The 26,542-nt window shown below is 55.9% G+C and overlaps 1 protein-coding gene and 1 long non-coding RNA gene across 6 annotated transcripts; both read left to right on the forward strand.

Annotated features, from left to right (window-relative positions):
* The first annotated feature begins 6,554 nt into the window (after positions 1-6,554).
* LOC109501578 lies at positions 6,555-8,207 on the forward strand. Its single transcript, XR_002744126.2, has 3 exons — positions 6,555-6,636; positions 7,625-7,752; positions 8,077-8,207. It is a non-coding gene; the product is annotated as an uncharacterized LOC109501578 (long non-coding RNA).
* Positions 8,208-9,710: 1,503 nt separating this feature from the next.
* On the forward strand, positions 9,711-26,205 carry ACVRL1 (activin A receptor like type 1). Of its 5 annotated transcripts, XM_045061830.1 has the most exons (11): positions 9,711-10,209; positions 10,702-10,879; positions 16,160-16,228; positions 16,785-17,036; positions 17,231-17,445; positions 17,712-17,811; positions 18,169-18,315; positions 18,579-18,854; positions 19,458-19,655; positions 22,541-22,671; positions 23,876-26,205. In XM_045061830.1, the coding sequence occupies exons 3-11, from the start codon at positions 16,165-16,167 to the stop codon at positions 24,008-24,010; spliced, it is 1,518 nt and encodes a 505-aa protein (XP_044917765.1). In that variant the 5' UTR covers positions 9,711-10,209; positions 10,702-10,879; positions 16,160-16,164; the 3' UTR covers positions 24,011-26,205. The 5 variants fall into 5 exon arrangements, with proteins under 5 accessions (XP_044917765.1, XP_023112857.1, XP_011282249.1 ...); XM_011283947.3 differs by lacking the exon at positions 9,711-10,209 and having other exon boundaries at positions 10,237-10,879; XM_045061832.1 differs by lacking the exons at positions 9,711-10,209; positions 10,702-10,879 and adding an exon at positions 10,901-12,131.
* The last annotated feature ends 337 nt before the right edge of the window (positions 26,206-26,542 follow it).

The raw sequence follows: 26,542 nt of genomic DNA on the forward strand, positions 1-26,542 counted from the left end.
CCCCTGGGTATTTTTTCTTCCTCTCTTTCAAGATTCAGAGCCAGCCATCTAGTTGTGGAAGCCAGACTCCCTCACTGGAACCTCCCTGGGAAGAAACATGGCAGTTCGCTCAGGAAGATGACCGAACAACTGGCCAAGGGTAGAAGGGAAACTTGTCACAACTTGTCACTGAATACCTTTTTGAAACTTTTGACTTTTTAAAAAATGAGCTTTATCTTTTAGAACCGTTTTAGATTTACAGAAGAGTTGTAAAGCCGGTACAGGGCTCCCATATACCCCACACTCGGTGACCTCTATGATTACCATGAATGTAGTACATTTGTTACAATTAATGAACCAATATTGATACATTATGATTACAAAAGTCTAAACTTTATTCAGGTTTCCTTAGTTTTTTCCTAATGTCCCTTTTCTGTTCAGAATTCCAGCCAGGACACCGCATTACATTTAGCTGTCACGTCTCTGCCGATGTCCCTCCACTGTGACACCTTCTCAGATTTTTCTTGTTTCTGATGACCTTGACAGTTTTGAGGAGTCCTGATCGGGTATTTTGTGGGCTGTTCTTGTCATGAGGAAACTGGGGTTATAGGTTGGCAGGAGGAAGACCACAGAGGTGACACGCCACTCTCATTGCTTCATGTGAAGGTTATATACCGAGAACATGACTCATCACGGTTGAGGGAACCTCGATCGCCTGACTGAAGTAATATTCGTCAGGTTTCTCCCTGAGATGCTACTCTTTTCTCCCCCTTTCTATACTGTGCTCTTTGGAAGGGAGTCAGTCTATGAAGCCCACACCGAAGGAGCGGGGAGTTAAGGTCCCATCTTCCTGGGGGTGGAGTATCTACATAAATTACTTGGAATTACTCTACCCAGAACGTTTTGACTTTTTAGCTATGTATTACTGAATCTTGGAAAATTAAAAAATAAATCTGCTCTTTGAATAGGGGAGACCACACACACACACACACACCGAGGCGACAGCGACCATTAGAGTTAGATAGTGTGTGCTCTCTCCCAGGGGGTTCCGGAGGCAACTACAGGCACTGGAATGGCTTCAAGGCTAATTTACCATGTCCTGTCCTACCTGTGTGAATAAGGGACTTAAGTTCCCCTGGTCTCCGTTTTCTCATCTGCTAATGGGGGGAAGACAGGGTTTTTTTTTTTTGAAAGATCTATTACATAATGTGGGTTAAAAGGTGCTGTAAACTGCAAAGTGCCACCAAGACTTGAGGTGCTATGGAAGGGCCCTTCGGGAACCGAGTTTGGCTGAGCTGTGTCTGGGCCTCCGGGAGCTAGAGTTCTTTCCTCCCAATGAAAACAGGGAGCGAAACTACCATCTGCGGGTTTGGAACAGCATGCTAGTTACATGCTTGGGCTTGGGAGCTGGCCTTGGGCAAGTCATTGAACCTCTCCGAGCCTCGAGGCTCTCACGCATCAAGCGGAGGTAATGATAACATGTCACCGTGGGGCTGTTGGCAGAACTCACTGAGCTGTTGCAGCACTTGGCACTGTCCTGGCCTTGACATCACCATTATCCTATTTAATCTCCACAACCTTCCTATTTCATAGTTGAGGAAACTGAGGCTATGACGGTTAAGCGACTTGCCCAAGGTCACCAGCTGCTAAGTGGCCAAGTGGCACTTGGACTTCAAGTCTGTGGACTCTGAAGCCTGTGTCCTTTCCACTGTGACACACGGCACCTGCCACAGCCCGAGTTCCCTGGTCCTCTGAGTCTCTCCCTCCCACTTTTCTTTTTTTAATGTTCATTTATTTATTTTTGAGAGACAGACAGAGAGAGAGGCAGAAAGAGAAGGAGACAGAGAATCTGAAGCAGGCTTCATGCTTTAGCGCAGAGCCCCACGTGGGACTCGAACTCATGAACTATGAGATCATGACCTGAGCCGAAATCCAAAGTCGGCTGCTTAACCGACTGAGCCGACTGGCGCCCCTCTCCCTCCCACTTCTTTTTTTTATTTTTTATTTTTTTTTTAAGTTTATTTATTTTTGAGACAGAGAGAGACAGAGCATGAACGGGGGAGGGGCAGAGAGAAGGAGACACAGAATCTGAAACAGGCTCCAGGCTCTGAGCTGTCAGCACAGAGCCCGACGCGGGGCTTGAACTCACGGACCGCGAGATCATGACCTGAGCCGAAGTCGGCCGCCTAACCGACTGAGCCACCCAGGCGCCCCTCTCCCTCCCACTTCTAAGCAGCCTGAGTTGTACTAGGGCATGGGGGTGACCACGGCATCTTCAGAACCAGAGAACTAGCCCACTGTCGCGCTCTCTCTCCCGTCTAGCATGCTGGGGAGCTCGACGAGCGGGCAGCGATCTTCCAGCAGGGGGAGCCTCTCCACCTCGGAGACCCACCCTCTATCGATGGCCATCTCGGGGCAGCTGGGAGTCCCGGGCCTGCGCCCTGCCAGTCCTCCTCCCAGGCCATTTCTCTCTAATCCTCTAACTGCTTCTGACAGCCTTTCAGGCTGCCGGGGAGGAAAGAAGCCCACGTGGCTCGCTCTGCCTGTGCTGCCCCGAGTCAACCTCTCCGCTAACATCCCAGCTTCTTCCCACGCCAGCCCAGCTCCCGAGCCTTCCAAATGGAGTCCCTGTCAGCAGAGGCCAAGGAACTCTGAACAAGGTCTCTGGCTGTGCCGAACACGCCCCTGGCAAAAGTGCCCTGCAAAGACCAACACCTGGGCTTGAATCCCGGCCTTGACTCCTACCGTCTCTGCGACCAGGGAGTGCTCCCAGCCTCCAGCTCCTCATTTGTAACAGCAAATGGTGACAATATAGAATCTGTACTTCCCAGGGTTGTCGTGCAGCCTAAACAGGGAGAGGCATGCCAGGCACTGAGAAGGGCCCGGCCAACCATCAGTGCCTGGTAAACAACAGGTTTTGTTACTGTGCCGATTGGCAAGGAGTGAGGCCAAGGGGGGCAGCCCCGTGGAGAAGGCCAGTGGACATGTCCTTGGAACCCCATGGCCTCCCCCGTGATTCTAGAATACTACTCTGGCGAGCCCTGAAGTGGAAACACTTGCTCAGCCCAGACAGCCTTCTCAGACCAGCTTCTCAGACCCCCCAGGCCCGGAGTGCCCCCAGCCCACCTTTCATCCCCATAGCACTGATGGCCAGACCACTTGTTCCCAGCATGTGCACAGGTCCACCCTCACCCTGCCCAATAGGGGCTCCTACGGAAGGGACTGGAAAGTTGGCTTGCCGGACACACTGGGGTATCAGCCAGGCTTGTGGGGACGCCCTTCCCTCAGTCCTGCATGGACAGAACCTCAGCCCGTCTCCCTACTCCCTGGCTCTGTGCCTAGCCCATACAGGCTGAATAAACGTGTGTGGCAACGAACTGCGTTCAGACTCCACCAAGGTCCGGGATGCTTAGAGGGCCCTTTACCTCCTTCCTCCTCTTAGCAGCTGTTCTGGTCCAGGAGCCAAGTGTCCCCAGTCATCCCAGGACATGCCCCAGGGAAGCCCTGCTGGGTCAGGAAAAGGCAAGGGAGTACATATATGTAGGGAGGACAGAGGGACAGGTGGGGACTCATTCATTGATGTGCCTTTTTTTCCAAACTGGGAAATGCAATGGTTGCAAATGGTTGGAAACAGCTACGCATCTCCCACCACACCAACCACCAGGCCTGCTGCTTCCCTCCCCATACTTCCCCCCTATCCCTTACCCGTCCCTCACCCTGACCTCCAAGGACCGTTCTCCCCCCAGATTTCAGCTGGCCCCACCGAGAAACCCACCTGGTCAGCAGACATTCAGACCTGCTCACCTCTCTCCTCTTCCTTAGAGGGAACCTGGCTTTTCATGGTTAAGGAAGGTATGACATCTGGAGGGAGGACGGGACGGCAAGGCTTGGGGTCAGAGGGACTCTGCAACGTGGATCGGTCACACAGGCAGTGTCACGTGCCAACACACAGTCAGCCAGGTGCCACAGGGACCTGCAGGCTGGCAGGCACAGAAGTACACACAGGCTCCCTACCCACCACCGCCCTCCACCAAGCACACGTAAACACACCCTGTCACACAGGCACACAAACACACGGACACACTGGCAAAGGGAAAAATCAAGACGGGGTCCCCCCCTTCCTGGGGTCCCATCTCCCCCTCTTAGCCCCTCTGTGCCCCAGCATTCTACATTCTCCAGCCGTCCAGCTCTGTGCTTTGCCCATGTGACTATCCTCCTAGTTGTAGTCTGTCCAACTATTTGGAGTGGGAGTTGGTGGGGGACAGGGAGGGGCAGGACAAAACCTTACCCCTGAGTTCACCCTTAGACCTAACTGAAAAACCACGGTCTCTCTGAGGTAAAGGAGAGAGGTGAGCAGGCCAAAACCTAAACCCTGCTTTGTGGCTATTTACCCGAGACGAGCCTTGGATACCTCCCAACCACTATTTCCTACATCCATGCCCGTGACCTGCTGTGGGGCAATTTGGGGCAGGGGCCTGTGGATGGGGGGCCCTGGAATCCGGGCTTGCTGAGGGCCCTCCATACTAGGCTGTCTGCTCCTGCAAGGACAGAGCCTGGGCACGGATGCCAGAGGGGTGGGAAAGGGGCAGGATTTATGGTATTTCCCCTCCAGCTGGAAACAAAGGCAGATTCCTGTGTCCAGTTCCAGCAATCCGGTCCCACCCACCCGCGTGGCTGGAGCTGAAGGAAATCCCGCTGGCCTGCGGCCTCACCCAGCCACTCAGACCCTCTTTCAAACAATCTCTCCCAGCTGGGGCCATTACCAGCTCTCAAATCCTGGGGACCCCCTCCTTGTTCAAATCCTAAGCCCTCCCCATTGGGGATGGTCCCCTTAACCCCTCAGACTCTCTCCTCAGGCAGCAAGGGTCCCCTCAGCCCACCCAAGAGCCTACCAGGCCCCCATCCCCTTGCCGGGCAACTCTGCCCACCCTCACCCCACAAATTTGGGATCTGCTTTCCTTTAGGGTGGGCAAAAGTCTTGATGATTCTAGGAACTCCGCTGCCATTCCAAATGCTCAGCCAGACCTTCAGGACACCTCCAGTGATCTTTCAACCTGGTATCCCCCAATAAGAAGATGTTCACCTCAGCACGATGTATCTTCCTTTATGGCAGCAAAATTGCAGCTTTAGGAAAGGGTGAAGAGTCTTAATTAGTGAAGAGTCAAGAGATACTGTATGTGGGGGAGTCTGGGTGACTCAGTCAGTGAAGCATCCGGCTTCGGCTCAGGTCATGATCTCACGGTTCGTGGGTTCGAGCCCTGCATTGGGCTCTGTGCTGACAGCTCAGCCTGCTTCAGATTCTGTGTTTCCTGCTCTCTCTGCCCCTCCTCTGCTTGCTCTCTGTCTCTCTCTCTCAAAAATGAATAAACTCCAAAAAAAAAATTTTTTTTTAAAAGAAAAAAGAGATACTATGTAGGGAAAAAAAAGACACTATCTGATACCGATAGAATAGGAACTAAAGTTGAATTATTTAAATTTACAAAATAATAACATAATGATCAATAGTTAGAAGAGTGAGAAAAAGAAAAGAATCTAAATGGCCTAAATTCTGAAGCTTTAAGATAATGCCTGCCTGGCTCTGCCGGTAGAGGGTGCAACTCTTGATCTCAGGGTTGTGAGTTCAAGTCCCACCGTGGGTGTAGAGATTACTTAAAAATACAACCTTAAAAAAAAAAATGCCCAACGCTTTTGAGTTTAGAGACAGCAGAAAGACAAATACCACACGGGGTCACTTACGTGTGAAATCCAAAAACAAAGACAAACTCATAGAAACCGCAGGTAGAAAAGTGGTTGCCGGGGATGAGGGGAGGGAGACATTGGGAGAGGTTGGTAAAAGGGTACAACTTTCAGCTAGAAGATGAATGAGGTCTGAGGACCTAACGTACAATATGGTGACTACAGTTGATAATACCGTATTGCATAAAATTAGTGGAGAGTATGGAACTGAAGTTCTATTCACCAAAACAACAACAACAACAACAACAACAACAACAACAACAAGAGATAACTATGAGGGGGTAATGGATGTGTTATTATTTTTTTAATGTTTATTTATTTATTTATTTTTATTTAATTTTTTTAATGTTTTATTTACTTTTGAGAGAGAGAGAGAATCCAAAGACAGGCTCCAGGCTCTGAGCTAGTTGCCAGCACAGAGCCCGACGCGGGGCTCGAACCCACGAACAGCGAGATCGTGCGCTGAGCCTCCCAAGTCGGACACTCAACCGGCTGAGTCGCCCAGGTGCCCCCTGATGTGTTATTTTGATGGGAAGAATCCTTGCACAATGTATACGTGTATGAAATCATTTTGATAAACACTTTAAATACCTTACAATTTGACTTGTCAACTATACCTCAATAAAGCTGAGGAAAGATGGAGAGAGCTCAGTGCGAATGTATCATTTAGAGTTACCCAGTAAACATCAGAGAAGGGAGTAGTGGAGACTCTGGGAAGGGGGTCAGCCCTAGCAAGAGGGGCCGGGGGTGGGCACAGTTGCTTCTTGTTATCAAGTCCCTCTGCCAGGATCTCATTTCTTTATGTCACCCCGTGCTTATTTGGAATTTTTTGAATTTTTCTTTTTTTTTTTCAGAATGGTGGCCTCATAGTTCAAAGTCATCTGCAGTGGCTATACATTCATCTGGATAACAAGCCCTCAGGTACCTATCAGTAGACGAGGCAACACATCCTACTCATCTTTGAGCAGGTGGGGAAGCAGAGGCCCCCTTCGCACAGCCAAGCCTCTGATCTCCTGACTTCCGGTTCACGCTCTTTCTCCTCCCGCACAGCTCGGCCTCCCTCTAGCGCACAACCGGACATCTGTGTGGGTTTTAGAGCTGGTAGGGGACCCTCGCAGAGTGTTTGCTTTTATGCTGAGAACGTAGAGGAGGAACAGTCCGCGCCTTGCCCGGGTTGTGGAGACAAAGGCTCGCGTGCAGACTCCAAGTCCAAGTCTGGACTCTTTCCCCGCGGTGGTGGGGCCGGTTTTCTGGAAGGGTCAGAGCACTGAGGACGCAAGTGGGGAGGGGCAGTCCAGAGGTTGCCGGCCTGCCGAGGTGGAGGTGGTGCTGGAACGGCTTCCCAGCAGAGCCCAGGCTGCAGGACAACTGCCCCTGAGGCATTGTGTGGGCACCGCCTGATCTCAGACTGCTTGCCCTGACATGCCAACCCTTTCTTAAGAGGTTCCATCCTGAGATGAGTCATCCTGACGGTTCAGGGATAGGCCAGGAGCGGATGAACCCATCTACGCGACATCCTGGAGGAGGTGGGAAGGAAAAGGAAGGTGACTCTGTCCCTCTGAGTCTGGCAATCTGGCCCCTGTCTGCCAGCCTCTTCCTGAGGTGCTGGGTGGGTAGGCCCCAGCTGCCCTCCCCTCCCCCAACCTTAACACCAGCCACATGGCGTTTTTTACCTGAGCTGTAATGACCGGGCCTTAGATCAGACCATTTTCTGAATCTCAGAGCCAAACAAGATAATATGAAGCTGGGCAGGACCTTTGGAAGTACCCGGTTTAAACCCCTCAGTGTACAGAGGAGGAAACTGAGGCCCAGAGAAGGTCCCCGGTTTACTGCTATTTTTAGGACAACATGGTGTTTCTGCTCAGAGCTGAAGGAGACCTAGAGAGATCACTTTTCCCTCCCACTCCAGGCAAAACTCGGGCTTCATCCAGCCCGCAAAGCTCAGACTCTCTTCTCCGTGTTGAATTGATGCACAGACGTCACAGGTATCTGCCCCTCTTCCCTCCTAAAAGGAGACCCACAGTTCTTCCTCCTCAGGTAGTGTAACCCTGTTCTGCTGTTTTCCATGTCTCTTACATTAGAAAGATTCCCTAGGTTGGCTCCTCTCGCTCTCCCACTCTGCAATTTGAATGAAACAAAGCCCAGCTCACCCTCGGCTAATTCCACCCTCCCCCTCCCCCTCCCCCTCCCCCTCCCCCTCACTTTTTCTTCCTACTCATCCCGAGCAGAACTGGCTACATAATTTGTGGGGCCCAGTGCAAAATGAAAACGCGGGGGCCCTTTGTTCAAACATTACTAAGGGTTTCAAGATGGCAACAGCAGAGCATTAAGCCAAGCATGGGGTCCTATGTATCTGCACAGGTTGAATACCCATGAAGTTGGCCCTGCCTTCATGTCAAAAGCGATCCGTGAACTCAACACTCGTACATGGTTCTGAAAGTGCAGGCTGTCCGATCTCCTGCCTGCCTGCTGGACTCCACGTCACCTGCCTTCCACAGGTGAGAATCTCCTGGAGATTCACCCCACATAGCCTTCCTAGGATCTCCAGGCCTCTCTCTCTGCTTCACACACTATCGGGAAATCCTTCCAAATATCTAAATTCAGATCTCAGCCCTTTCAGCCTGTTTCCTCTTGTTCTGTCCTCACTGAATATGGGGAACAGCTGGTCCTTCTGAGTAATTAATTTTGTAGACTTGGACACAGTTTGTAATTCCTTTTCCCTTTCCTCGTTGGGCCTATTCTCCAGGGCTTTCTCCAACTCTGTGTCCCTCCTCCGATGCCTTCCCCAGGTTTTCCGTGTGCTATGGCATGGGTGGGTTCACAAGAAGCTCTAGTGAGCACCAGGCAGGGGCCAGAGGGCTCAGTGCTCTGGAGAGGTTGGGGGACTCTAGCACAGACTGACAGCCCGTTCCCCAGTGCCCCATTGGGCACCCGTCCTCCTCCTCCAAACTTGACCCCTTCCTAGATAACACCCCCCCCCCGCCCCGCCCCGCCCCGGCCCCCATCCCCAGCGGCTCTCACCAGCGACTCAGCCCTAGCCATCTCACTGTTTCCGTCCCCGCTGAGTGTCTCAGACCGAATGCTTCCCTCAGGGAAGCCCCCATTTCCACCGCCCAGAACAGAAATCCAGGGGCTGGGATTGGCAGAAGTTTATCAGAAGCCAATGCAGGGCAGGGGCGGGGCGGAGGGGGGGGGCGGGGAGAGTGGGTATGATAGATGGACACGAGGCCACGCTCCGAAGTGGCCGCTATAATCTGAAAGAGCAGATACCGTAATCCCATAGTACTTCCTATTGGCTGCAGGACTCAGCTCGGTCCTGACACTGAAATCTGGGTGTGCCTTGGCTCTGCAATTCACAATGCTCACAAGTTGTGAAGCAGCTGTGGGGTGGGGGCTGGGGAGGGTTTCAGCAGAGGAAGTGAGGTCAGTCAACAACCCATGTCATCCGAGCCTTGAGCTGATGTCTCCCCCAGCCTCTATTCCCAGCAAAGGCTGGGGTGGGAGCCCCCGGGGTGGGGTGGGGTGGGGGGAGGGTCCCTGGCCCATTTTACACAATCTTCACAGAGGAAGGCACCTTAGAGGTCCGCTTCTGCTTCCAATACCTACTCTTTCCACCTTGGCCCCCAGGCTACTGTCTCCCCAGCCTTTTCATTTATTCATTGAACACTGTCACTGAGGGTCCACCCTGCGGCAGGCACAGCCAGCCAGCATTTTTTGCTGTGCACTGAGATAAGCATCATTTGCCTTCATTCTCACAACAACCCTATGAGGCTGGCACTGTTGACTGTGCCCATTTAGCAGATGGGGGAGTGAGGCACGGAGAGGTACGCAGCTAGCCTGGATTCCCAGACTGCAGGGTCTTTGTGGGTAACTAGGAGGCTAGAAATGAAGTCCTGCCTTCAGGGTGCTCACGGTGGTTGGAGCAAAGCGAGGCGATGACGTCAGTACTCTGAGCCTATGCGAGGGAATCAGGACAGAGAGCAAGTTTCTCTCTGGGGGAGAAGCCATTCTGCTCCCCTCTGCAACTCTTTGTCTGCCTTGTCCCATCAGTGCCCCGACGTAGGCTCCAGTCCCCATCTCCATTTGGTGGGGTGAGGGGCCTGCCTGGAAGGGGGCAGTCGAAGGCAGTTCCCAGCCTCTCCTTCCAATTCTGGCCTGACATTGTGGGGAGAGGAGTGCTTGTCACCGGGCTGTGCTGTGGCCGGAGGGCCTCACTCTTCCCACCGCTGACCCAGAGCAGCCCGAGCTGGGCCTCTTTACCCTGTGCTGAGCGGAGAGAGGCTGCGGAAGAGGGGAGTGAACAAGAGGGGGTGAAGGGGCCAGAGGGAGGAGGCTGAAGGATTCGACCAAGAGTCGGGAGTCCTCGAGGGCGGGGGGTCGAGGGTGGAGAGGGAGGGGCCAAAATATTTCGGACCCTGCCAGCCCCAAACCCTGCCCTCGCTGCTCTGAGCCTAGTAGGCCGAGGACTAGGGGCCGAGGGTGGGTGAAGGACAGGTAAGTTACCTCCCCTTCCCCCTCTCCTCGCGGTTCTTCCCTCGGTGCCCCCCTTCCAGTCCCGATTCCAGGTCGCCCTCTCCGCGGCTCGGAGCGGGAGAGGGCGCCTCCCCGTCCATCGTCTCCGCTACCGGCCCTCAGACCGTGCCTCCCGCTTCGACTCTGGCCCCCCGCGGCTCCCGGCCTGGCCACCCCGCGAGACCCCCCGCGGCCCGAGTCCAAGGCCCGCCCCCTCGGGGAGGCGGATGTGGGAGGCTCGGGGCGGGGGCGCCGCCGCGATCTCGGGGCGGGGGCGGCCGAGGCGGGCGAGGCGGGCGGTTGCCCTCGGGGTCTGGGAGCCGCGCGGGGGAGGGTCCGGGTCCTGCGGCCCCAGCGAGGGGCGAGCGGGCGGCCCGTCGGCTAGCTGGGCAATAGGAAACGGTTTATTAGGAGGGAGTGGTGGAGCCGGGCCAGGCAGGAAGACGCTGGAATAAGAAACATTTTTTGCTCCAGCCCCTTTCCCAGTCCCGGGAGGCCGCCGCGCCGTCCGCGCCGAGCGAGCCCCGCCCGGGCCCCAGCGCCGTCCGGGGCCGCGCACGACCCGGGCCCGCCGTCCAGCGCTCGCCGTGCCACCGCGGCCGCCGCCGGGAGGGGAGGCGCCCGGCCCGCCGCCCGCAGGGCGGGTCCAGAGGTGAGTCCAGGTCCGCGGGCGGCCCGACCCCGAGCCCGAACGGGCCCTTCTCGGGGCGGATCCCAGAGGACGCCTCACAGAGGTTGCCGTAGGGTCAGTCCCAGCTCCCCACTAGGGCAAGCTGCCCCTGGCCTTCCCCGCACATCTGCCCACGACCCTGGAGCGGGCTGGGCCAAACCTGGGCTGGGAATCGGAAAACTTCTGGCCCCTGGGCCAGTCACTTCTCTGTCTCCTCTCCTCATCCGTAAAAGGGGCAGAAGGATTCCTGCTCTGCTTCACAGGGAAGGGGTCGCGTGTCCCTCCAGGCAGCTGCCTTGACCTGGGAGGGAGTGTCTACTTGCAACCGTGTTGAGCCTCCCCTTGAAGCCCACCTTTCCCAGGCCAGCCTTTGCGGTTCTTGCTTAAGGATAATTCCATCCTGCAGACCTCACCTCCAACCCTGTAGGGTCAGATAATCCCCATGCCATGGCCTTCCCTGGAGATCCAGGCCAGAGGGTTTCCCTTTCTCCCTGTAGGCTGGGACCCCAGACTTCCAGTCTGCCCTGGAGGCCAGTGCTGTTAAGCGCATCTCTGGGCTGCCCCCTCCCCCCATTTCTTCTTGAAGGACAGGGGCATAGTGGACTATAGCACTCACCTTCTCTATTAGTGGCAGCTTCTGGCTGAGTCGGGGTCTGTCCTCCCTGATCCCTCACGGTTCCATTTGTCTTAGTGCCTGTCCTCTCATCTCATGGGGTTGTCAAAAATAGATACCATTTATTTATTTGAGTGCTCTTAGATGTACGCTTAGCTATATTTTTCTCATGGAATCCCGGCCACAGTTTAGCAGAAGAGGTTTATTACGCCCATCCTACTGAAAACTAAAGAGGTTCAGACCTGAGTCGCTTGTCCAAAGCTCCGTGGATGGTGTAAATGGTGCTGTTGGGTTTTTGGTAACATTTGTTAAATGCTCACTGTGTGCCACTTAGTACTCGGCTGAATAATTCTACTACATGGTACCTATGAAATGAACACTTGTTATTTTCATTTTTTGTAGGGAAGCCTAAGCCTCAGAAAGTTTAAGTAACTTGCCCCAAACTTCGTAGTTCTAAGTGGGAGAGGCAGGATTTGAACCCAGGTCTGCCTGATCCTGACCCTGGTGCTGTACTGTGCTGCCTGTGCTTTCTGTCTGAGACCCTAAAATCCAGGCTTGATGCTACATCACGCTGCGGTGAAGGGCCAGTGAAATGATGCAGATGAAAGTGTTTTGTGTACGGTAAGGGGCAGCCTGGTATGAGTAGCTCAGCCCTCTGCTGTGTGGGTAAGACCTGTTGATTCGCAGAGTGAGGCTCTTCCAGCCCTGTTACAATTGTCGCTGTGCGGAGCCAGTCCTGCCGCTGAGAAACAGATCGATAACCACCTTCTGAGCACACCCCTTCTCCGGTTCTCCAATTTAAGACTAAGCCTGCAGCAAGCAGATGATTTCTGTCTTCCCATCTAAACAAACCCTCATCGGGCACCCCATGGTAACAACAGCAGCCTGCAATATGTTCCTGTCCTCAAGATGATCGGGACACCCGTGGTGATGATGAGCAAGAAACTCAACATCCATCCCTGAACCTCAGTTTCCCCACTGGATCATTGTGAGGGTTAAATTAGATTAACCATCAAAGTTGAGTACTTAGCAGCACTCAGAGAAGATTAGTTCTTATTATTAAAGATTTCACAGTGGGCAGTTAATGTTTGAAGTTAGTTTGGCATTTGTGATTTCTGGCCAACAACAGTGATGCTTCTGTCAGCAGGAGATCTTTCAGGAAGTTTTGCTTCGAAGTGAAGGGAGGGGCGCCTGGGTGGCCTAGTGGGTTGGGCATCGGACTTCGGCTGGGGTCACGATCTCATGGTTCGTGAGTTCAAGCCCCATGTCGGGCTCTGTGCTGACAGCTCGGAGCGTGGAGTCTACTTCAGATCTTGTGTCTCCCTCTCGTTCTGTCCCTCCTCCCTTTGTGCTCTCTCTCTCTCTCAAAAATAAAAAAATTAAAAAAAAAAAAAGAAGTGAAGGGATACTACGAGTCCCCAGGAGTCTGTCTGTGCTAGAGTCAGGTCTCTGGGCAATCAGGGTCACTCTGAGTTTGGACTGGCAGGACTCAGCACTCTCTGTACTTAGCTTTGTGCCGGGCCCAGTTAAAAGCTAGAGAGTCACAGGGTGGCTCATTCAGTTGAGCGTCCAACTCTTGATTTCGGCTCAGGCTGTGCTCCCAGGGTTGTGGAATCGAGCCCCGTGTCCCGCTCCACGCTGAGTGTGGAGCCTGCTGAAGATTCTTTTTCTCCCTCTGCCCCTCTGCCCTGCTTGTGCTCTGTCTCTAACATAAAAGAAAAGAAAAAATTAAAAGGAGGCGTTAAAGAAACAAAAAACAAAACCAAAGCTAGAGAGTCACAATTTTACTCCACTACATTCCCAGGATAAGACCAGAAGCGGAGTCTGCAAATGTTGTCAGGCCCTCCCTGTACCATTGTTGAGCCTGGGAGGCTTGAGAACAAAGCCCTCACTCCACCCTCCCTCTGCAGCGTCTCCAAGTCCCTGGCTTTGAGGTTTCACTAGTCTGTCCCTTCTCTAGTTGGTGGGGGGGGAGTGCCTGGTGGGACTGAGAGTCTCTGTCCTCTGCACCCTGCTCCCACTCACCCAGCAGGGCCCTCCCTGCACAGAGAAATGAAAACACATACAGCAGGTTTAGCACTGTGTAGGACACATTTCTCAAGGGGTAGACCCATGCAAACGGGTCAGAATTACCTGGAGACGTTTTACAATGCAAGTTTCTTGCTGGTCCCGGGATGGACTGAATCAGAATTTGGAGTGTGGGTGTGACCAAAGAATGTGCACTTCCAGGGGGTCCTGATGCAGAATCAAGTAGGTAAGAGGGTACCGTGGGGCACTGTCAGAGAAGTGGAAGCTTCAGGAGAGGAGATTTTATCCTGATCGCTATCCACCCTTTCCTTCCTGCCCCGTGCCTTGTCCTTAGCTGCTTTTTGGGCAAGCAAAGGCTTCCACAGATGGCTTCCCACCCCTGCCCCAGTGGGCAAATTCAGCTTGTTTGGGGGTCCTTCTCCAGCCACCGGTCCCCCTGCGGAGTGCTTGCCAGAGTCCTCACTGCCTGCCGGGAGGGGCAAGAGACAGGAGGTCAGGCAGAGGCTGGGGACACAGCTGCAGCAGCCCAGGGCTCCGTTTCCTCCCCCAGCCCTGGGCCTCTGGGGCAGAGGAAGCCCAGGCAGGAAGGCTAGAGCTGCCACCAGCCAGAGAGGCCCATGAACCCCCCCCTCCCCCCCGCCCCCGTCCCCAGCCATCCTGCCCTGGGAGCCTCAGTACCATGGATCTTCATTTGGTACCATTCTTAGACTATGGCCCTTCTGAAGCCCATGTGGCCATACATCCAGCCCTACCAGCCTCACTGTGTTATGCCAAAAGACCCCCTCTGCCCCAGCTCCCCCCCCGCCCCGCCCGCCCCAGCCTGGTGGTAGCTGCTCCTGGGGACTGGATCCCCAGGCACACACCTGCACACTCTCCACCACTCAGGAAGTCCTTCTTGCTGTCTGACTTCAGTCCTTCTTGCTGCAGCATCCATCCTTCTCTTCTAGTTCTAAGCCTTTGAGAAGTGAAGAAGGGGGTGGCTTCTGAAGCACAAGTTGGTTTGGGACCTGAGTTGGGGACAATCATAGATCAGAATTACTTCCTTTTTTTTTAATATTTTTTTTAATTTTTTTTTTATTTCAACATTTATTTATTTTTGGGACTGAGAGAGACAGAGCATGAACGGGGGAGGGGCAGAGAGAGAGGGAGACACAGAATCGGAAACAAGCTCCAGGCTCTGAACCATCAGCCCAGAGCCTGATGCGGGGCTCGAACTCATGGACCGCGAGATCATGACCTGGCTGAAGTCGGACGCTTAACCGACTGCGCCACCCAGGCGCCCCTAATATTTTTAACATTTATTCATTTTTGCGCGTGAGAGAAACAGAGTGTGAGTGGGGGAGGGGCAGAGAGAGAGAGAGGGAGACACAGAATCGGAAGCAGGCTCCAGGCTCCGAGCTGTCAGCACAGAGCCCAGTGAGGGGCTTGAACTCATGGACCGCGAGATCATGACCTGAGCTGAAGTCGGACACTTAACCGACTGAGCCACCCAGGCGCCCCAGTCAGAATTACTTCCTTAACATTCTCTACCAAACTTCTGGAAAAGTTCAACCTTAACTGGCCGTGGAAGGTCAAACATTCAGTGTCTAAGTATGTTTCACTTCCCCTCCCACATCAATGGCCCTACCCCCACCCTTTCCCAGGACAGCAAGGAGAGAGGAGGAAGGCGGCCAGAGAATGGCTCAGAGAGGGCATCTTATGCTCTGGTGAAATTGTAGAGAGGTTTCCCCATACCTGGCCTGAGCCAGCGCTGTCCAAGTTTGTATGGTTGTTACCGCCCTGAGGGCTCAGACCTCGGCTGTCGCCTGGATTGGGAGACAGAGTGGGGAAAGCACTGGACTGGGAGTCTGGGCACTTGGGTCGCACTCCTGGTGCTGCCACCGCGTCCTGTCTGACCTTGGACAAGTCTCCTGCCCTGTCTGAGGCCTAATCTCCATCTTCTCTAAAATAAGGAGCTGGGTTTTGTGGTTCACAAGGTATCCCCCTAGAATTCTGTCACGGGGTGTCCCAGCCCCGTGTGGCTCCTCCAGACCTTGTAGCCACCCCAGCCTGCCCTGAGAATAGCCCTGAGCTCCCTCCCTGCTGTGCGTGACTCCTGCCTGTTCTATCCAGACCCCAATCTAAACAATCTTGATTCCTGTTCCCAGTTTGGCGGGACCCTGAATGGCAGGAAGTGAAGACAGGAGCCTGTTTATGTTTGAGGCAGCCAGGGCTAGGGGGATGGTGGCACCGGGAAAGGGGTGGGTAAGAGGCAGAGGACAGGAGTGGGGGGTACTGCTAGAAACACTCTCCTTCCACCCTGGCCCTGTGCCCTCTGTGCCCTCCCATCTGAACTCAGGAGTAGGGGTAAATAGCTAGGAGTCCCCCAAGCTCTCTGTCACTTCAATATGGCTCTCTACCCTTTACCCCTAACAGGATGGTTTCCATGGGGAAGTGAACCAGGACTTCCCCTGCAGGCCCCGCCCCAAAGCCAGACACAGGGAGTAGGGAGGAGGCCTCCCTGTGCCCCCCCCCAAAACTCCCAGTGATTTCCTCTAGGTGGGAGGGACCCACAGTTAGCGGCTGAGAACACCAAAGGGATCACATTTCATAGATGTTGCTGTAACCCCTCTCTTCTGCAGGGACCATGACCTTGGACTCCCTCAGGAGAGGCTTTCTGATGCTACTGATGGCCTTGGGCTTGACCCAGGGTAAGTACTTAGGGAAGCAGGTAGGGGACAGGGTCCTGGATAGAGAAAGGACCTTGCTCTTGCTCTTGCTGGGGCTGAATTTGAGGAGCTGGGGAGAGGGGGGCACCTAGGAGCTTGGCTGGAGAGTGGGAGGCAGGCTCAGTTAGACTAAATGCCCAGCTACCCCAACCCTTCTTTGCTGTCCTCCTGATCCAAACCCACAGGTTGGTGCTCTACCAGCCTCCACGGTGGGAACCTCCACCTGGGGGTGCAGAGGGTGAGGACATTGGCAGGGGGCACCTGGGAGACCCCTCAGGGTTGGGGCTGGGGGCGAGGGCTGGGCCTAGAACTGGGAGGGAAGGTCTTAGGATCAGGGAGGGGACAGAAGCCTGGTTCTCCTAGTGTCTGGGGGGTCAGGTTCTGGAGGGGAGGATAATCTAAGGATGGGACTGGAGGACCAAGGTCTCAGCGGGTGTGTTTGAGAGGTCAGAAGGGAGGGGCAGTGGGACAGGCATGGCTGTTAGTCTCTGCCTAGGAGTTGGGCCCAGAGTGGCTGAGCCTCCGCTGTGTCTCGCAGGAGACCCTGTGAAGCCCTCCCGGGGCCCGCTGGTGACCTGCACGTGTGAGGGTCCAACCTGCAGGGGGTCCACCTGCCAGGGGGCCTGGTGCATAGTAGTGCTGGTGCGGGAGGAGGGCGGACAACCCCAGGAGCATCGGGGCTGTGGGAGCCTGCATGAGGAGCTATGCAAGGGGCGTCCCACCGAGTTCGTCAACCACTACTGCTGCTACAGCTCCCTGTGCAACCAAAACGTGTCTCTGGCACTGGATGGTACGTGTGGCCACCCCAGCAACCCTTCCCTGTCTTCTTAGTCCCTGTCCTCCCTGCCCTGCCTCCAGCTCCTGCTCTGGCCAGGAGGGCGGGGGAGGAAGGACCCTGGGATATACCTGGCAGAGTGGCCAAATGGGGGGGAATCTGGCTTGGTGGAAGCTGGGCCTCAGTGTCCTCCCCGCCCCCTCCACCAGACACCCAGACTCCTCCAGAACAGCCGAAAGTAGACGGCCAGCTGCCTCTGATCCTGGGCCCTGTGCTGGCCTTATTGGTCCTGGTGGCCCTGGCTGCCCTGGGCCTGTGGCATGTCCGGCGGCGGAGGCGGGAGAAGCAGAGGTGTCTGCGCAGCGATCTGGGCGAGTCCAGCCTCATCCTGAAGGCGTCGGAGCAGGGGGACAGCATGCTGGGGGTACAAGCCTGGGGGTGCCTGGGACCTCGGGGGTGGGGGTTGGGTAGACGGGAGCCAGAGAATCAGATAGGAGCCAGACAGGAGCTAAGAAAGACTCAGTCACAGACACCCAGAGATCTGAGTCGGGGTGGGGGGTGGGGGGGGGGAGATGCCTCTGGGCAAGGGAGGAGCCTGTAGGGACACAGCAGCGGGGGCCCAGCTTAAGGAGGAAGAAATGGGCTGGGCCAGGTGGGGGCAGCCTCTCAGTGGCCTCTCTGTACCCCCAGGATCTCCTGGACAGTGACTGCACCACGGGCAGTGGCTCAGGACTGCCCTTCCTGGTGCAGAGGACAGTGGCACGGCAGGTGGCCCTGGTGGAGTGTGTAGGTGAGCAGTGGGTGAGCCTGGGCGATTGGACCGAGGGCTCCCATGAGCGCACAGGAGTGAGCAAGCTCTTGGCCTCTGAGTCTGGACCTCTGAGGCAGGACCAGGCCTGGGTCCAAATGGGAATTCTGCTGGGCAGGGAGTGGCTTGGAGATGGGTCAGGGCTAGATCCTTCTGTAGGTGTTGGCAGGAACAAGGCTAACGAGGGTGGGCCCGGATTAAGTTAAACATAAACATTAGAGGTTCTGCAATTGGGGTCAGTGCAGAATGAAGATGGGGGCTCTTCTGGGGATTCCCATGCCCAGGGGCTGTGTGTGCCCAGTATGTGACCCTCTCCCACCCCTCTGGCCATCGGATCAGGAAAGGGCCGCTACGGCGAGGTGTGGCGCGGCCTGTGGCATGGTGAGAGCGTGGCCATCAAGATCTTCTCTTCAAGGGATGAACAGTCCTGGTTCCGGGAGACGGAGATCTACAATACGGTGCTGCTCAGACACGACAACATTCTAGGCAAGCGGGGAATGCTAAGCCAGGCCGGGGTTCTCAGCAACCCCCCCCACTCGAGGCTGGAGTCCCCGGGCCTCGGGACAACCGACCTAGTCCTGAAGGACTCCCGTCAGCCCTCAGCTTCAACCGCTGACCCCAGCTTCCTCTCTGACCTAAGCCAGACCTGCCTCCACCCCAGCCCCAGCCCCAGCTTTGCCCTGACCCGATCAGTCCGGCCTCCCTTATCCCTAGCCCCTTGCCTGAGCCACCCGACCCTCTGCCCACAGGCTTTATCGCCTCGGACATGACTTCCCGCAATTCGAGCACACAGCTGTGGCTCATCACGCACTACCACGAGCATGGGTCACTCTATGACTTTCTGCAGAGGCAGACGCTGGAGCCCCAGCTGGCCCTGAGGCTGGCTGTATCGGCCGCCTGCGGCCTGGCACACTTGCACGTGGAGATCTTTGGCACGCAGGGCAAACCGGCCATCGCCCACCGGGACCTCAAAAGCCGCAATGTGTTGGTCAAGAGCAACCTCCAGTGCTGCATCGCCGACCTGGGTGAGCCGCCCGGGTAGGGCGGGCCCTTCGCGGGGCGCGGGGTTCGAGCACTCTCCCCCTCACTAGGTTCTCTGCCTTTGCCTGTTCCTGAGTGTGGCGACGACTCAACTACTGATGGGCGCTTTAATCCCTCCAGGCATGTGTGTTGTCTCATTTCACCTCTGCGAGAGCCCCACAAGCTGCCTTGACGCTTTGCAAGCCCAGACTCCTTCCGGCATACCGCTCTGGCTCCAGGAGTTGGGAGAAAGGGGCAGGGCTCCAAGAACCTGGGTTCTCATCCTGGCTTCACTGACTGCATGGCTCCCCTCACCGGGCCTTGGGGTTCTGCTCTGTGAAATGGGCATAATTACACCTGCCTTGCCTACTCACGTCTCTCTGGGTCCTTGGGCACCTAGGAGAGCTACACGAGCAGAATATAACCGGGGCAGGTGGTTCTCCCGGTGGCTGCTGTCTCCCAGCCCGCCGCAGGGCAGGTCTCCATTCGCCTGCTACTCTATGTCTCACCATCTCTCTCCATCCCCACCTTGCCCCCCGCACCCCAGCCTCCGGGGCCACTCTGTGGGCTTGGGCGAGCGGCAGGAGTGACAGGCCTGGTACCCACAGGCCTGGCTGTGATGCACTCCCAGGGTAGTGATTACCTGGACATCGGAAACAACCCACGAGTGGGCACCAAGCGGTACATGGCCCCTGAGGTGCTGGAAGAGCAGATCCGCACCGACTGCTTCGAGTCCTACAAGTGGACAGACATCTGGGCCTTTGGCCTGGTGCTGTGGGAGATCGCCCGTCGGACCATTGTCAATGGTGAGGGCCCACCCCGCACAGGGTGGAGAAAGAGGGATGGGGCAGGTGGATAGACAAGCAGACAGGCAGGAGACAGGGGCTTCCTGCCATGGCTGGTGCCCGTGGCATGAGGGTCGAGTTGAGTGACCGTTTAAGGTGTGGCTCTGCAAATCTATGAGTCTGGCTGTGAAATCTTGGATAAGTGATAGCAGCTAACTTTTATTGAGCTTAAATATGTGCCACGTGCCTTGCTGTATGCATGGATGATCTTCTTTAATCATCGTGTGTTGGCAGGAGGTGGTATCACTTAGCGGTTAAGGGCATGGGCTGGGAATCAGACTGCCTGGGTTCAGTTCCTGATTATGACCATGGGCAGGTTACTTAACCTCTCTGTGCCTCCATTTCATCTGGAGATGAGAATAAAAATAGTTTCTAGTATTGGCGCCCGGGTGGCTCAGTCGGTTAGGTGCCCGACTTTTGTTTTCGGCTCAGGTCATGATCTCACGGTTCATGAGTTCAAGCCCCGAGCCGGGCTCTGTGCCCTGCTTGGGAGTCTCTCTCTCTCTCTCTCTCTCTCTCTCTCTGCCCCTCCCCCTGCTCACGTACTCTTTCTCTCTCTAAATAAGTAAACATTAAAACAATTTTTTAAATAGTTTCTAATTGAGATAATCCTAGGACAGTATCTGGAGGTATTCTGGGGCTCAGTAAATATTAGCAGCAATTTATTGTAATAACGAATACCTGACATGGTATCATCCCCATTTCACAGATGAGGGTACTGAGGTACAGAATCTCAGCTGTCTAGAGGCAGTATCGGGTTCTGAAACCAGGCCAATATGACTCTGGGGCTAGTGCTCTTTATCACTGGGTTACTTAAACCTCTTTGGTCCTTGGTTTCTTTGCTATAAAAATGCAGGATATAGTAGTGTCTGCACTGCCTGCTTATCGCTGCCTCATTATTACACATGGGCGCCTTTGGAGGGGCTAGGAACAGTTGGAGGGACCTCAGCCTTGCTGGGGCAGACCTGTGGCTGGTGCCCTGCAGCCCTGGACCAGGTGGGGAGGCTTGTCAGTCTTTGTGGAGGCTGTCTGTGGGGAGGGATTGCCGGAGGTCCTGACAGGTTGGGGCCAACCTCAGGATATAACTGGAGCTCCGTTCCTTGGGGACAGGGACATTCTCATTTCCTGAGCATCCGCTAGGAGCCAGCCCCATGCCAGCCTTCTTTTACCCTCAGCGCTGACTGGTAGAGAGAGGCCAGAGTGGAGCCAGTCCCTCTGGGAGACCCTGGAGGGGCTCAGATTCCTGCCCCTTCAGACGTACACTCCCAGAATAGGCTCTGAACACTAGGGTTGGGGAAGGGGGCACCTGGAAGGAGCCGAGACCCCCTGGGCCAGGCTGCAGGCAGGACGAGAAGGCTGGACCGGCCAGGGCCGCAAGGGAGGCTGACCGCAGGCTCCTGGGGCGGAGGGAAGCTCTGTCAGCCCCACACAGATTCGTGGCGCATTATAAACACTGTAATCTGGTGTCAGCCCCGGCACTGATTAAAGGCCCATTAGACACGCTCAGGCCTCTGCGCAGCACTGATTAGGGCTCGAGAGGCGCAGGGGCCGGCCTGGAAGCCCGCCACGGGGAGAACAGCTGGCGCGGGCCCTCCTGAGGTTGCGGCTGCGTGGCCACGGCCCCCAGCCTCAGGCTGGGAAGCAGGGGGGCTCGGGGCGCCTTGTCTAGGTCTGGCCTCTTCTGCCTGCGCTGTCTGCAGCTCCACAGGCATCATTTTCAGAAGGCTTCTCCTCAGGGACAGTGAGGAGAGGTAGTACTGCCTGCTAAGGGGTCAGCGAGGCCTGTGCCGTGTCTCAGAGTGGGTGGGTGTTACTTGGAGCCGGGTGAAGCTCCCTTTCTCCTTGTGCCACGTCCCTCCGCACCCCGCAGCAGGCCAGCTTCTCTCTCTCAAGTATAGCTTGGAGGTCAAGAGCACAGGCTTTGGTTAGACTTCCTGGGCTTGAATCTTAGCTCGGTCACTCACTACCTGTGTGATCTCAGACAAGTGTCTTAACCTCTCTGGCCTCAACTACATCGTTCATAAAGTGGAGCTAATAGCATGACTTACCCAGAGGGTTGTTGTGAAGATTTAATGCAGTGCAGTTAGGACCAGGCCTGGCACAGGGAACGTGCCCAGTAAGCGTTTTTATCGGGCATCTGTGATGGTTGGGGCCTGGGAGCAGTGCCCAGACCCCGGGCAGGAGGCAGCCACGGAAAGACTGAAACAAGGTCTGGCCTGGCAATCCAATGAGACGAGTTCAAGTCTTTTTCTTTTTAAAATACTTTTATATAGTTTATGTATTTATTTTGAGAGAGAGGGCAAACATGAGCGGGGGAGGGGCAGAGAGCGAGAGGGATAGAGAGACCGACTCAAGCAGGCTCCACACTGTCTGCGTGAAGCCTCATTTGGGGGCTGGAACTCACAAACCATGAGATCGCGACCCGAGCCGATGTCAGACACTTAACTGAGCGAGCCACCCAGGTGCCCCAAGGTGAGTTTAAATCTTGACTCTACCCTTACTGGCTGTGTCACCTGGGGCTCAACGCCTCTGAGCATCGGTTTCTTCATCTGTAAAATAGGGGTAACGATAATACCCATCGCGTTGGGTTGTCGTGAAGGCTAACAAAAGGAAGCATTGAAGTGTTTATAGCACAATGCCTGGCACATGGCGAGTGCAAAATTAGCAGTAATTATCATTATTGGTGCACGTATCGATTATGTCATAGCATCCTTCTCAGGGTAGCATGGGTCAAGACACCTGGTTTTCCGGACCGTGGAACAGAAGATGGGCAAGCCTCTCCTCAGGGTGGCATGGGGCCTTCTTGGGGTGCCGAGTGACTGTCCCACCCCCCCCCCCATCCTCAGGCATCGTGGAGGACTACCGGCCACCCTTCTATGACGTGGTGCCCAATGATCCCAGCTTTGAGGACATGAAGAAGGTGGTGTGTGTTGATCAGCAGACCCCCACCATCCCCAACCGGCTGACCGCAGACCCGGTGAGGCCTCCCCGGGGGCTGGGATGGCACGGGGCGGTGGCTCACGGCTAGGACTTCTGGCCCCGGGAACTTGTGCCTCAGGTGTCTGTTCACCTGGATCGATTCTGGAGGGTGGATTCCAGGGTCTTTCCGGGGGTACTCTGACCTCCCACATCCGTGGCCTGTGGACCCCTGAAATGTTGGATTTTCAGAACCCTCCATTTTGCCTGAAAAGGCAGAGTCTCTCTGCCACGTTTCTTGCTATGGAGTTTTTGTTGTTGCTGTTTGTTTTCGTTTTTTTCTCTAAACACTCCACATACATATATAAGACACAGGCACATGTGTATGTAAACACATACAGGCATGCACATGCTTCTACATAAACATATACTCACAGATACATATGCATGCACATATATGCCAGACGGTTGGCCCTGTGAAGACAAAGAACATGTCTCCTTCGCTGCCTTGTATCCCAGCTATCTATCACAGTGCCTGGCTCAGAACGCCCAACAAATGTTTATTGAAGGAATGAATATGCATGTATATACATACATGTACATAGACACGTGTTTCTGCACAACATGCGTATCCATAAAAAGCCACGCATAGGCAGTGCTGTGCACACACACATCACATACACTCCCTGTCAGGAACCAGCTTGAGTTCTGAGGCAGAGGTGCTGCTCGTTCAGTCTCAGACCAGTCAGCTTCCTGGGACGGGCTCCTCCTGGACCCTCCTCCAGTATCCACGGGGCCCTGCCAGGGAGTCCCTCCCTCCGCACTGGAGTCCAGCCGCACGGGGCACGTGGAGGCTCCGAGGCTTGCATGTCTCCCCTTCCTCGGATCTTGGCGGAGGTGGGGGGTGGGTGGGGGTAAGGTGTTCCCCAGACACTCTTCACCGAAGGGGGCCTGAGTGCCCCCGAAGGGCTGAGTTACAGCTCTCTTTCTGTCCCGCCTGCCACCTTCCACCCTTCGTCACTCCACTGTCTTCCCCTTCCATCTTTCGCCTTTCTCCTCTCCTGCCCTCCGTTCCCTTTCTTACCACTCTGTCTTTCCTCTGCCCTTCCTCGATGCTCTTATCTCCCCCATCGGTCCTTTCTGTACCGCGTAATGCCCCCCCATTTGGGCGCCGCCCCCTTTTCACCACCTCCTTTTCATCTTCCCTGATCTGTGTCTCTGATTCCTCCCCTCTGCCTCTCCCTGCCCCCCCTCTCCCCCCACAGGTCCTCTCAGGCCTGGCTCAGATGATGCGGGAGTGCTGGTACCCCAACCCTTCTGCCCGCCTCACGGCTCTGCGGATCAAGAAGACACTACAGAAACTCAGCAACGGTCTCGAGAAGCCCAAAGTGATTCGCTAGCCACAGGCCTGAAGCCTGACTCCCCTGTACCTGCAGTGCGTGTGGGGTGGGTGGCAGACGGTGGGTGCCCTGTCTGGGTAGAGGTGGCGTGAGTACGCGTGCTGGGGAGGAGGGTGCCCCTCTCTGGGCCGCTGTGCCCGCCTGCCGGCTCATCCAGCCAAAAATACAGCTGGGCTGAAACCCGATCCCCCGCTGTCTGGCCCGCGCAGAGCAGCAGGCTCCCTGACGCCTGGCTCTCTCCCCACCCTCACGCCCTGGGGCGCAGCCCCTACCGCCCCCAGGATAGGATGCAAAAGAGGCCCCAGAGCCGGGGTGGCCAGGCCAGGGAATCCCAGTCCCCGGGCCCAGAGCCTAGGCCTGCACTTTACCCCCTGCCCTCAGTTAACCCCACTGCCCCACCAGACCTGCCCGGGTGACACAGGGCCTTGTCCAGCCTTCAGTAGACATCCTGCCCTGCCAGGTCTCAGCCTCTGGCACAAGCCCGACAGACACCCAGGGCCCGTCATTTTCTCTGTGTGGGTTTCTATCTCAGGTCTATGAGGCCTGGGGCCTCTGTCTCCGGGACAAGACCCCACCAGCTGAGCACCAGCCGCCAACCATCTGGGAGAGCTGGGGCCCGGATCCTGGGCCCCTCCCCCACCTCCATCCTAGCTGCCTTATTAGGGCGTTCCACCCAAGGAGTCCTGCTGCAGGTGTGGCAGGGTCAGAGGACAGTGCAGAGGTAGCAGGTCAGAAGGGTGAGGCCCAGGACTTCCGGACTAACTGAAAGCTTGGCTTTCAGAAGCCCAGCGCAGCTGGGGAAAGACTCAGCTGGGAGTCAGGAGACTCAGGTTCTGGTCCTAGGTAATTGCTCTACGTGACAAGAATGAGGCCTTCACTGTCCCAGGACCTTCACTGTCCCACAGTCCTGATGTCCTCTGAGGTTTCTTTGAAATTTCAGCCGGTGTCAGAGCTCAGTTCATCAGTCCCTTCTGCTCCTTTTGCCCCCCAGCCCCTGGCAATTTGCCTCCAGATGGGGATTTGAAAAGAACTTTATCTGAGGCCAGGAGTGCCTGAAGGGCCTCCTAGACTAATTCTGCAAGCTCCAGTTCCTGCTTTAACTCAAACCAGCCGCCATCCTTGGGCCCAGACAACCCTGGGCCTTTGGGCAGGCAAGCCGGCCGCTCACCCCACTGTGGCTTAGCCTTCTCTGTCCAGGACTGAGAAGGGCTGAGGGCCGGCTTCCTGCAGGGCCTCTGAGGCTCAGAAGAAATTTGGCTCCAGCCAGCAAGCCTCCAGCACCCAGGTTCCTGCTCTCCACTGGTCCCTGGCCCAGGCCCACAGTCTTGGCCAGACCCCAGACCGTGTGTGTCCAAGAAGAACCTGATGGCTGTGGAGAAACACGTGGAATGTTCAGCATTTGGCAACGTCAAGGGTGTATGTCCATGTGATGGAGAGGTTACCCCAAAGCCTGGGCTGGTGGATGGGAGGTAGAGCCTCAGGTTTGTGGGGTGGGAGGGCTCAGGCTATGGACAACAATCCCAAGCTCAGAAGACCTGGCCTCTCAGCCCTTGGGGCAGGGAAGGACCCACCATTCTCCACAGGAGGTGACAAAAACACAGCCTCCTTCCCTCCCGCTGCAAATGACCCAGCACCCCCCCCCCTCCCCTCTGCCCCCACCCAGGGGCGGCTTGCGTGCACCGTGGCATTTTCCCAGGCCTGGCTCCCTGAGTTGTGCAAGGCCCGAAGGAGAACCAGGAAGTGAAACTGGTGAAAACAGAAAGTGAGAGGGACCTGTTAGGTTCTCAGATGATCACAGGGCAGTTTACTTCCCGGCAGTTTTGCGTCTTCTGGTTACTGGAACCCGCTCAGCCCAGGAGTCAGTCCTCCCCATGACAGATTTTATCTCTGCTGGATTTGGGAGCAAAGAGGCTCCTCCTGGGACTCCAAAGGCAGCAGCTCTCCAGAGGCTGGAAAATGCCTGAGGGGGTGAAGGTCTGAGGCGGGAAGTGGAGTGACAGGGGCCGGCTAACGGCCAGTGGTCAAGGATGGAAAGAGGCTTTGGTGAGAGCAGAGCACCCGGTGCTTCCGTCTGAGTGCAGGAAGGTGTGCCAGGGCCCAAATTACAGCCTCTTACCTGGAGATCCTGCTTGTGGGAGCACTCAGCTCGTGCTCAGCACACAGTAGGTCCTCAATAAACCATGGTCCAATCTCGAGCTCCTGCTGAGTCTTGCTAAGCTGGTTCCTCTGCAGTGGCTCGTCGCAGAGGGAACCAGAAGGGACAGGGAAGGAGCGGGTTCCTGAGTATCATGCCCGGTCTTTGCCCTTCACGCACAAGTCACAAGTTCGCGCAGGATCATTCCCCCCACGCCCGCCCGCGGCCCAAATCTCAGTTCTGCCCCTGAGCAGACAGATCGAGGCGTCCGCCACATCGCCCTCTGCTGGCCAAAGGCTGCCGGGCGGCCGCCGCCCGCCCCGCCCCGCCCCTCCCCTCCCCGCCCCGCCCCTGCGCAGGCACCCGCGGGCCCTTCCCAAGGCTGGACCGCCTTCTGC

This window comes from Felis catus, chromosome B4, assembly GCF_018350175.1.
Source record: "Felis catus isolate Fca126 chromosome B4, F.catus_Fca126_mat1.0, whole genome shotgun sequence".
In the NCBI taxonomy this organism is placed as follows: Eukaryota; Metazoa; Chordata; class Mammalia; order Carnivora; family Felidae; genus Felis; species Felis catus.

Excerpts from the sequence above, each read along its gene's own strand:
- ACVRL1 (XM_045061830.1), top strand. The coding sequence starts at position 16,165 with ATGACCTTGGACTCCCTCAGGAGAGGCTTTCTGATGCTACTGATGGCC. Across the intron at positions 17,446-17,711 it reads AGGGGGACAGCATGCTGGGG|GATCTCCTGGACAGTGACTG; the intron begins GTACAAGCCTGG and ends CTGTACCCCCAG. Across the intron at positions 19,656-22,540 it reads CCGTCGGACCATTGTCAATG|GCATCGTGGAGGACTACCGG; the intron begins GTGAGGGCCCAC and ends CCCCATCCTCAG.